Below are 11497 nucleotides of genomic sequence, written 5' to 3' on the forward strand. Positions count from 1 at the left end.
CTCTTTCCAGCTGCTGGCACAGATCCTTCGTCCTGCTGGTGCACACTTTCTGGCTTCCACCCCTGACCTTTGGGCCTTCTCAGTGCAGATCCTTGACACAGACTTGCATGAGGCAGTTGTGGGCTTTGGGCTTCGTTTTGGCCTCATGAGAGGCATTGCCATAAGTTCTTTGTCTTCACTTGCATTTCTGAAAGACATTGGCCGTGGGATCTAGGCCCTCAGCTGGACACTTTAGGCCTCTAGTTTGTGGACAGATCTCCCACACTCTTCTGCATTTGACTCTTTGGGTGAATATTATAAAATCATCCTGTAGGGGCTGGGGAAATAGCTCAGCCCTCTAAGCACCTGCCTAGCAAGCGCAGGGGCCCAGGTTTGATCCCCAGTACTGCATACCGTGCTGGCCCCAGAACTGGGCATGGTGGCTCACACCTGAAATCCTAGTGCTGAGGAGGCTGAGATAGGAGGATGACTATGAGTCTGAGATGCATAGTGAGCCCAGGTTCCAAATAAATAAATGTTGAAAGAATTTTAAAATCACCCTGTAAATTATGTATCTTGTATTAAATCTTTTCCCTTGTAAGCCCTGACTACCACCCCTGAGTCACTGCAGATTTCTTCGGCTGAGGCCCCTCCCTTCCCTGCTGTAGGCCTGCAGATGCCCAACGGCTGAGTAAAACAGGATGAGAAGGCCCACACCTCTGTCTTCACGCTATGCCGGTCCCCTCGGCTGCTTAACCTTTGGCTCAGATTCTGCTCGGAGCTGCAGTGCAGACGTGTTGGTTTCTCACTGGAGCTTGCTATGTGCTTCCTTTTCTCCCTTTTTTGCTCTTTTCTGTTTCTACCCTGGTACTTCTCCAGTGGCCATAGCACCATGAGCATCTCAAGTTCTTTGACCCAATGCCTGGGCCGAAATGCAAGAGGCTCAAATGTTTTGCCTGGCATGAAGGTGTCAGTTACAAGAAAATTCAACTGGTAGGGTAGGCCAGATAGCTCAGTGGATTAAAGTGCCTGGTTAGGCAGACACAGGGACCGGGGTTCCACCCCTGCCATGCCTTGTAGGTCCCCCTTCAGGGACACGCTGCCACGGCGATTGAGACTGGGCATGGTGGCGCACCTGCGCCTCTAATCTGAGGGCTTGGGAGACTGCAAACAGGAGGATCACTATGAGTCTGATGTGTGTAGTGAGACCTTGTAGACCCTGCACTAAATACATAAAAAAGAAAAGAAAGAAAATTCAACTGTTTCAAGGACAAGCTGGGGCTGGGGAGATAGCTTGGCAGTCTAAGTGCCTGCCTGGCAAGCACAAGGACCCAGATTCAATCACTGGTATCCATGCTGGCCCTGGAACCCCAGGCTCACTGTGCCGGCCACCATAGAGACCCTGTACCCAATATATATATATATATATATATATATATATAAAGATATATATTTTCTCTTCTTTTAAGAAAAATATATTTATTTATTTATTTATTTATTTATTTAGTGTCTGTGTGTGGCCAGCTCAGCCCACTGGGGGCGGGGCTGGCTGGCTTGTGGTGCTGGGGGATTGAACCGCGGTCCCTGTGCTTTGCTTAGCTTGTTCTAAGTAGGTGCTTTAGACCACTGAGCCATCTCACCAGCCCAAAATATATTTTTAAAAAATACAAATGTCTTACCAAAAGGACAAGCTGATTGTGACTACCCCATGGTCCAAATCTTATATAGGCTTTTTTTTTTGGGGGGGGGGAAGGGTCTACAGGGTGTTCAGAGTCTCACTGCTAGATCAGACTAGTGATCCACGTGTTTACATCCTCCCAAGAGCTGGGATTACAGACACATGCCACCACACCCAGTCTCTCCATGGTCCAAATCTTACACAAGAGGAATTATCTTTGGAACTGTGCCCCTGACCAATGGAAATTGACTGGGCTTTAGAACATCTGCAAGTACTTCCCAGCTTTATGGGAAGTAGTAGAAAAGCTTGCTTCTGTCCTTCTTTGGAGAGCAGTGTGGTCCCTCTCTCTATCGATGCCAACTCCCCTCAGTTAATGAGGCCTTGCTTATGTATGTGCTTGTGACAGTTAGCCTAGTCTCAGAGGTTGGTGGTGGAGCCTAAATTGGACTTCAGCTTCCAATACGGTGTGGGATATGGATCATTTCTTGGTGCAGGCCCAGGAGGAATTGGCAATAGCTGTCTGTGTAGGCAAAGGGAGAAGGGGGTAGGCCACAGGGGGTGGAGGAATTTATTTTTATAATTTTATTCATTATTTGTTTTGATTTGATACAGGGTCTCACTAAGCAGCACAGACTTGCTGTGATCCTCCTGTCTCAGCCTCCTCAGTGCTGGGACTGCAAGCATACACCACCACATCTGGTTCCAGGGCTGGTATGGCATGCAGTACTGGGAACTGAACCCGGTCCTTGTGCTTGCCAGGCAAGTGCTGAAGCCGCCAAGCTGTCTCTCCAGCCCCAGTGGGGGAATTTCTAAAAGTGAAGATGAAGCCCGCAACACCACCCCTTTGCCAGTGACATTGGACAGAGACTTTTGTGGTAGTGCCTTCTCCAGAGGGTGCACACCCTCACTTGCCAGGCATTTGCCTCCAAGTTGACTTGCTGTGCAAATGGAGTGAGAATAGACACTGCTTATTTGATTTATTTATTTATTTCATGTATGTACAGGCTCTCACTACACAACTCAAACTCGTAGTGATCCTGCTGTTTTCAGCCTCCCCAGTCCTGGGATTATAGGCCTGTGCCACCACGCCTGGCCTCGGTCACCAGCTCAGCGTGCCCCAGGGGTGGGGATGGCACTGTAGGTGGGACAAGGGATTGAACCCTGGTTCCTGTGCTTGCCAAAGCTGGTGCTTAGTCCGCTGAGCTGTCTTCTGGTCCTTAAACACTGTTTAATAAGGGGATTTCATGAAGGTGTGAACAAGAAAAATAGTGGAAGTCATAAACAATGAGAACCAATATTCATGGAGGGTTTATTCGGTGTCACTGTTCCAGCACTTTCTGCATATTAATTGGTCTTCACAGTAAGCCTGTGAAATACGTGATTTCTCTCCCATTTCCATAATGAAGACATAGGAATGCGGAAGTGATGGAGCAAGAGAAGACAGCAGAGCTGGGGTGTAGCTCGGTGGTGTAGAAAATGCTTAGCATGCAGGAAGCCCTGTGGGAGGAGTCTAGGTGTCCCGCCCACAGTGCATGCGCCTGCGCCTGTACACACGCAAGCAAATAGTGCGGAAATGCTACACCTGAGAGTGGAATCGAAAAATGTAATTAAAATTTTCAGTATGAATATATCTCAGTCCACTGCAAGTCAGCCCACCTTGAACTTGCATTAAAAAGAGGACTATGAGCTTGTAAATCGTGTCAGCACATCTGTCTGTCTTGTTATGTTTTATAGTTTTAGATAATGTATTGATATGAGGTCCTGGCAGGAGAGAGAGAGAAGTTGATAGAGCTTTATGGGAAGTAAGGCAAGGTTCCCCGACATTCTTTAATTTCTTAAAAAATATTTTTGTTGGGCTGGAGAGATGGCTCAGTGGTCTAAAGCACCTACTTAGAACAAGCTTAGCAAAGCACAGGGACCGCGGTTCAATCCCCCAGCACCACATGCCAGCCCGCCCCGCCCCCTGGTGGGCTGAGCTGGCCACACACACACATAAATAAATAAATTTTTTAAAAAAATAATTTTGTTTATTTTTTTGTTTGGTACAGGGTCTCATTATGCAGCATGGACTCGTAATGATCCTCTTGTCTCAGCCTCCCCAGCACTGAGATGCCAGGCGGTGCCACTATGTCAGTATTGGTGGCTGGCACCGCGCTGCTGGAATTTTAGGGATGGTATGGCATGCAGTACCGGGGATCGAACTGGGGTTCTTGCTCGTGCCAGGAAGGTGCTTAGACGGCTGAGCTATCTCCCCAACCCCTTTTTCTTTAAATTTTAAAAAGACCTACAGATAAAAGGAATTGGAGCCTGGACTCTGCCGTCTGGAAAAGGAGGTGCTGTGGGTCTAGATAATGAGAGTCCGAAAGAGGAGATCAGGCCTGGACCTGGGGCAGAGGAGGAAGGCCAGGCCTGGACCCCGTGTCTGAGGGGATGGCTGGGCTCCCCGTGTTCTGGTGTCCCATGTGCCCAGCATCAGCAGCAGTAGACTCTGTGGTGTCGAGGGCAGAGGGTGGATCAGTAGAGACTCGGGGAGATCAGCTGAGGAGAAGCACTTGCAGGATATGGCAGGGAGGGGATCCCAGAGAGAAGCAGGAATTATGGCAGAAAGGACAGGTCCTGCACTGGAGGGGATCCCTCTGCCAACAGGGTCTGTGGTGTGACCGTCCAGAGATCTCTGATGGGGAGGATTGTAACCAGGCTCTGAGTCACAATGGACTCTTCCTTCTTCTACTCCAAATCCCCTCCTGATCCCCCTGCCTCCCAGCCACTGTCTTCCTCTGGTCCTGGGACACCAGTTGGCAACTTTCTGTAGACCCTCTGGGACCCTAGTGCCCTATCTACCTGCCACCCCACACCCCACACTGCACTTCCTTTATCACTCCTGTTTGACAGCCATGAGATACCCAGCAACACTGTCACACCTCCACAAGGAGGGCGCATCTCCTCTCTCACTTCCTCTCTCCTCCTGTTTTGTTCTCTTTCTACATCCTGTTTCACAAATGAGAAAAACTGAGATCCAGGAGCAGAGAGAAACACATCACAGAAGAGCAAGGTAGCTCCAGGCTCAAAACCAGATAGTTTCCTTCTGACCTCCTCCCATCTCTCAAGGATCCCCTCCCTCGACCTTCGTAGGTCCCCAGAGCTTTCCCTCCTTTATTTTTCCAGATACGAAAGCACGTATCTCTGGCAACATCAGTGTAATAAAGGAAACAGCTAAGGCCAACACCACATGCATTTGGTACGTATTCTTTCCAATTTTACTGTAAGTGTATCATTTACCGGATCACATATATTTTTCTTTTGCAGTTCTTCTTCCATTAAACATCATATGAACAAATATGGCACTTGCAGTTCTGCCTACGTCTTACTCCTAATGGCTTCTATGTGACCTTGAACAAACTGACCGATTGTTTAAACAACCCACTTACTCTAGAACAGGTTCCGTATTTCTTCCCTTTTTTACTAAAACGAATAAGGCAATTAATTCAACTCTTGCTCCACATTCAGTACGTTTTGCTTTGTTGTTGTTTTTTTAGTACTGTCTTCCTAGAATTAGAATCACTGGATCAAAGGCAGTGAACGATAGGCTTCACTCGTGACAGCAAACCATCTGCTCCAGGATTTGAGAGTGCTGGTTTCACCAGCACTTTCCACAGCCCTGAGCTTTCTCTTTTCTTGATTTGGTTTTAGGTCCTCTCTATTTTGACTTGTGTTCTTTTGAACTTTTAATATATCTCTGAAGAAAAATAAAGAATTTAGAGGTCACTGATGTCCTTATTTCTGTGAGCTTCCTGAGGAGCGATGAGTTGAATCCTGGTGGCGCACTAGGAATGTCTTCTTATGGTCTGTTTCACCCAGTCGCTATACTTGCAGACTTGAGTGTAGACACCTGGGTCGTTGGGTTGGCCGCAAGGGAAGGTTCCCCAGGACACGATACCTTGCACAGTACCTTTGCACATCAACGGTCCTCCTGAGTCACCCTGGAGAGAACACAGCAGATCAGTTTTGGCTTCGGAGCAAACCCCTGGCCCCCACTCAGTCTTATATATTCCCTAGTTCAGTGTTTGTCTGTTGAGGCCACTCAGACCAATGAGAAGACACTCATTGTCTCTGGAAACCAGTGGGAAAGCATGAATGAGTACTCTCTTGGATTGGACCAACCAGGTTCTTTGAAGACATTGGTTGAGTCCTGACCAATGGAAATGCTCACAGGGAAGGGTGGGGCTTCCAGGGGTTTGTTCATCATTCAGTTTTAGTGTAAAGTTCTTTGGTTAAAAGTTCTGTCCAAGCCAATGGAGGAAGGTTATATGCCCTTCTGCATGAAATGGAAGGGCATGGTAATCTTTGAGAGCAGAGGTAGGAGCTATGACATCATTTACAGAGCTCCTAGAAAACATACATGACTCTTTGTCCCAAACTAATAAGGACTTTGAGACAGTAATGGGAGTGCATTAAGCTGAGCACTGGAGTGTCTGAGCCAGGGTCTCTCCAGGACAGGCATCTTCCTTCCATCCCTTCATCCCTGTTGGATACCGCCCCACCTCCCTCCGAGGATAGAGACATGGTAGGGGGAGATTCCAATGCAGAGACAAGGGAATGAAATGAAATCATGCCTAAGGAAAAGGGCATGGCAAATGTGCAGAGACAGAGTGGGTGACCACAGTTGGAGAAGTGGGGGCAAAGAGGGGCAGAAGGCTTCCTACCACCAGGACCAGAGCAACACATGAGACATTCACATCAGGCAGAAAACCCTCAGTCATCACAATAAATAAAACTTAAATGCAGTGACTTAAAACTCAAGTGTAGCTGCACATGGTGGTGTACACCTGTAATCCCAGCCCTTGGGAGGCTGAGGCAGGAGGATTGTTATAAATTCAGGGCTATATAGTGAGTTCAAGACCAGCCTCAACTATATAAAGCAAGCTCTATCTCAAAAAACAACAAAACAAAGTCCAATATAATCCAAAGCACAAAGCAAAAGAAAAAGCTGCCATCATGGCTGGACGTAGTATGCAAATTATAAATGAAGACTGCATCAGTATTGTGCTGTGCTCCAGCATCCTGGGCCCGGAGGAAAAAGGAGAATTCAGTAAGCCTGAGCCACTCCATGAATTGTGATCCTTGGCTCACAGTAGACATTTACTGTCCATTTCTTAAGATATATTGCTTAGAAGCCACACTGTGAGAGGCTGAGGCAGGAGGACTGCAACTATGAGGCCAGCCTAGGCAATTTAGTAGCCTAAGGAATGAAACCCTGATGCAAAATAAAAAATAAAAATGGACTGGGATACAGCTCAGTGCAAAAGCTCTGGAAGCCATCCCCAGGATCATAAAGAAAAAAAAGTCCAGAATGTGATTTATCCCAGTCACTGGGCTTCACACTGTGAAGGTCTGGGTGTGAGGCAGGGTCCTCAGGCCCCAAACCAGGTCTCTCCTCCTCTTTTAGCCACATGAATCGCTGTGCATGCCCAGAGTCTCAGCAGCCCTGCCATCTCCTGTGCCTGCCCAGCAGGGGATGAGGGAGAGAGACTGAGGAAGCAGGGCCTGGAGAGGACAGCAAGGCCAGGCCTGCCAGTCAGGCTCGGAGGCTGGAGGCGGAGGATGGAGACAGGCCAGGGCAGGGAGGAGGGGCTCACGTTGCAGGTGTTCGTCTTGGAGTCCTTGATGCCTGCACACAGCATGGATTTCCCCAGCAGTTCCTTGTACACCTTTTTGCACTCACTGGGGTCGATGAGATTCACATTGGTGCACATGAGCTCGGCTGGGAAGGTCACTGGAGGAAAAAGAAGGAAGGCTGTCACTCACGTGCCTGGGACTCGCAGAGGGTAGACCAGGTACTAAGGGGCCGCAGACTTGGACATTTGGGAATGAGGGACCAAGGGCCAGGGCCTGGACCTCCCAGTCTGAGGAAAGTAGTTGGGTCTGGACCTCTAGGTCTGAGAGAGAAGGCTGGGCCTGGAACCCTGAGTCTGAGAGAGGAGGCCAGGCCTAGATCCCAGGTCTCAGAGAAGAGCTGGCTAGGACCCCCAGGTCTGAGAGAAAAGCTGGGCCTGGACACCTCAGGTTGAGGGCAGATGCTGGGACTGGACCCTGGGTCTAGGGGAAGAGGCTGGGCCTGGACCTTGGGTCTGAGGGAAGAGGCCAAGCCTGGACTCCTGGATCTGAGGGAGGAACTGGGCCTGGACCCTGAGTCACTCAGTCACTGAAGTAGTGTCACCTTGTGGGCTGGTTGTAGTGCCCCAGCCAGAGACGGAACATGAAGTCCCAGCAGGTTCGCAGTGGGTGGGCAGATTGGCGGCCTTCACACCAGAGGACATCTTGACTGGACTATTGAGCCGCACCAGCATGATATCATTCTCGTGGGTCTGTGATGAGTAGCGCGGGTGGCGGAATGATTGTGTGGCCTTAATCTTCTGGGCTCTCTTGTCACCCAGCTTGTCACTACCCACCTGCACCACGTACTGGCTGGGAGAAAGCAGTGACATTCAGAAAGAGATGGTGACCGAGGGAGGGGATGCTGGCTCCCCACCTCTCCCGGCTGGCCCCTGGGCAGCACCTACCCCATCTTGCAGTGGGCAGCCGTGAGCACCCAGCGCCTGCCAACCAGCACACCACCACAGTGCAGCTGGCTGCCTTTGAGCAGCGCCACCTGCCATGGATGGGAGCCTTTGTCACACGGATAGCCATCAATAATCCTGTCTCCATTTCCGTCACCTGTACATGGACACAGAGACATGTAGGGAGCCAGCATCGGGGAGGCAGAGAGACAGAGATATGGGGAGACCCTCAGACCATGATGGTGAAGAGGGCAGAGAAGGTGAGAGACAGGCATGGGAGGGACCAAAGGGGCAGAGTTCCGGGGAGTACCCCTGGGGGCCAGGTGTGGGGGATGATGGAGAGATATGGCAGGGACAGTCAGGGCTTGGCTTTGCAGAGAAGGAGGAGGCAGAAAGAAGCAGAGGAGGGAACAGAGCTGTCCAGCCCAGCCTTTCCTGGATGGAAGGTGTCCAGGAGGGAAGGTTCACACTCACGGTCTCCCTGTTGAGCCTGGCTGCCTCCCTGTTGAGCCTGGTTGCCTCCATGGTGATTCTGGCCATCTCCATGCTGATTCTGGCTGCCTCCATGGTGATTCTGACTGGCCCCATAGTGAGCCTGACCCTCCTTGGTATGGACCCCAGGAGACTCTACACGATCCCATTCAGCAGACGCCAGGGCTGAGCTCAGCAGGAAAACCAGCAGGGGCAGGAAACGGGATCCTGCCATGGTGCCTCCAAGCCTCTGGGACAGCCAGACAAGGACCAATCTGCAGCAGGGAGTGGAGACACTCAGGATGGAAAGTTCAGCCTGAATCTCTCCTGCCTCAGAGCGGGGGTTCAGGACCAGCCCTCTTCCCTCCGACCCATAAGTGCAGGCCATTGCCCATAGCTCTTATCCCTCTCCTGTCCTTTTAAACTGTAAGTCTGGATTCTTTCTTCTTTTCCCTAAGAGCTGTCAGGGAGTGACCTCCCACTCTAACCAGGAGGCAAGGCCAGCAGCACCCCCACCCCATCCCCAGCTCCCCTCCAGTAAACCCCGCCCTGCTACATCCCTTTCTCACCTCCGCAGTATCTGATAGGATCTGTGCTCCTGTCCAGCCGGGAGAAGTGTGCAGCCTTGCACAGGGCAGTCCTTTTATATCACTCCACCTCCTTCTTCCCCCTCCCTCAGCACCCTGGGGTGCAGGCGGAGCTGGAGCTTGGACACCTCTTCCTGCTGGCTCTGGTTATCTGAACCCCTGAGGCAGCCAAAGCAATTGCTATCACCCCACTCTCTCCCCACCCTTCTTCTCGAAGCCAGGTCGCCAAGTCGGGCGGCACCCAGCTTGCTCACCCACGCACATTCTGGCTCTGGAGGTCAGGGTTGTGTGGGGGAGGACCAGGTGCTTCAGGTTGGGGGAGTGGGAAAGGGATTCGGAAAGGGCTGCGGCAAACGCTCGCTCTGCTGGGGCTCCTCCCTTGGGTCATGCTCCTGCCCTGGTCCCCTCTGAAGGGTAGCCTGGACCCTAAACCCTAATACTGACCATCCTGTGGGGCTTGTATGGGTTGCATCCCTCCTGCCTTTGAGCCTGAATGCACCCCCAAGTATAACAAAAGGGAGGAAAATGAAAAAAGAGTGCTTTTCCGAACTCCACATCCTTCCTGCTTTCTGTTATCAGTCTGTGTTCTCGTGTGTATTTTTCTGATCATACCATTCCCAGATTTATCTCTATATTATGTATTGATAACAAAGTGTTGGTACTAAATATTATGTGATATATTTTTTTTTTTCTGTTTTAGTTTTAGGTATCAAACCCAGGACGCAGGACGTACATGCAGAGAATATTCCCAGTGTTGTGGTTTTTCCTTTGTTTGTTTTTTTGTTTTGTTTTGTTTTGTTTGAGATAAGGTCTTGCTAAGTCACTAAATTTTCCAGGCTGGGCTCAAATTTGTAACTCTGTTGTTTCAGCCTCCCAGAGTGCTGGGGATGACAGATGTGTAGCACCATGCTTGGCTCTTAATTTTTTTTTTTTTTCCTCTTCAAGGAGAAGAATGTCTGGAACGCTTTCCCCTATTTGAACATTTCTCCTTCCTTTCGGATGTTGTGTAATATTCCATATCATATAGTGCTAGCATTGTGACTTATGTAATCTTTCTCAAACTGAAGCTCATTCGGGGAGTTTTGGTGGCAACACGAATGAGATGTCCATTCATTTTTGCTCATGGTGCCCATCCCAGAGTATCCACTGAGTGTCTATTGTTGTCCAGGAACCATTCTGGATACTGGGGGCACAGTGGTGAGCCCCAGCCTGAGATTCCTGCTATTGTAGGTCTGCCTATTTTAGTGGGCTAGAGACCATGATTGCGAAAATAAGCACAAAGAATATAGAATTCTCCAGGAGGTTAGTAAGTGCTGTGAGAAAAAATAAAATAAAAGCAAGGAAAGAGTTTGAGGGGATACTGGCTCCTGTGCTCAAGGACCCCTGGGATGGTCCTATCAGGTTAGAAGATCAGAAGATGCCATGTGAAGGTGGCTCTGGAATCAAACTTGTAGAGAATGAGGGAGGGCCTCGGGTGGATCTTGGCAGGGGTGAGTTCCAGCCAAAGGAAGAGGCAGATGTGTCAGATGGGAGGGTCATTGTACCCAGAGCTCAGTGAGCCAGAGTGGAGAAGAGGCAGTGGAGCCAGAGCACAGCAGGGGTCCGAAAGCATGGAGCCCTGACGGCCAGACTCAGGAGGGAGCCATGCTGTGGGTCTTCCTTCAACACAAACTCCTGCAAGTGGAGTAAACACCAGCTTCAACATCAGACCCCAATGGAGTCCTTAACCCTGAGCTTAAATCTGTTCTCAGTCCTGATCCCTAGCCCAATTCCATCTTTCACTCCTAGTTGGACTCATAATAGATACGATTGCTGCCTACCAAACATTCACTGCTTTACATCTCTTTCTGACCCGGTTCCACTTGGATAATTTTTATCTTCATCATGACCCTAAGGCTGGGTAAGCCAAGTGCAGGAGACATATTGTGCTCCACACTGGTTGGTTTAGAGCTGGACATGTGATGCCTTTCTGGCTAATGGGGAGTGAAGGAAAGACCACTGGGCACTTCTGAGAACAGTTTTATTATCTTCAGAGTCACCGGAAGCGTTCTTGTTTTTTCTGCTGGATGGTGTCCATTTTGGATGTAAAATCTGGCACTGAGAAAGCCCTCTTGGGGCCATAAGAATAAGTGGATGGATGGTTCCGCCCGGCTCGGGTCCTTCCGCCACAGCAACCATTGAAAAAGAGTAGCCATGGCCCTCCGCTATCCCATGGCCGTGGGCCT

At 49.9% G+C, this 11497-nt stretch overlaps 1 protein-coding gene across 1 annotated transcript; it reads right to left on the reverse strand.

The window, feature by feature from the left end:
• Positions 1-4887: 4887 nt before the first annotated feature.
• Positions 4888-9295, reverse strand: Klk7 (kallikrein related peptidase 7). The gene is made up of 6 exons (XM_004644657.2): positions 9255-9295; positions 8689-8960; positions 8218-8371; positions 7875-8122; positions 7294-7430; positions 4888-5637 (listed from the first exon to the last, which is right to left on the reverse strand). Exons 2-6 carry the CDS (start codon positions 8918-8920, stop codon positions 5482-5484), a joined length of 927 nt encoding a protein of 308 aa, XP_004644714.1. The 5' UTR covers positions 8921-8960; positions 9255-9295; the 3' UTR covers positions 4888-5481.
• Between the last annotated feature and the right edge of the window lie 2202 nt (positions 9296-11497).

Source organism: Octodon degus, unplaced genomic scaffold (assembly GCF_000260255.1).
Source record: "Octodon degus isolate 3935 unplaced genomic scaffold, OctDeg1.0 scaffold00206, whole genome shotgun sequence".
NCBI classification, from domain to species: Eukaryota; Metazoa; Chordata; class Mammalia; order Rodentia; family Octodontidae; genus Octodon; species Octodon degus.

Coding starts and splice junctions, on each gene's coding strand:
- Klk7 (XM_004644657.2), bottom strand. CDS start 8,920: ATGGCAGGATCCCGTTTCCTGCCCCTGCTGGTTTTCCTGCTGAGCTCA. Junction 8,123..8,217: donor GCTGCCCACTGCAAGATGGG/GTAGGTGCTGCC, acceptor GCTTTCTCCCAG/CCAGTACGTGGTGCAGGTGG. Junction 7,431..7,874: donor CACTACAACCAGCCCACAAG/GTGACACTACTT, acceptor TTTTTCCTCCAG/TGACCTTCCCAGCCGAGCTC.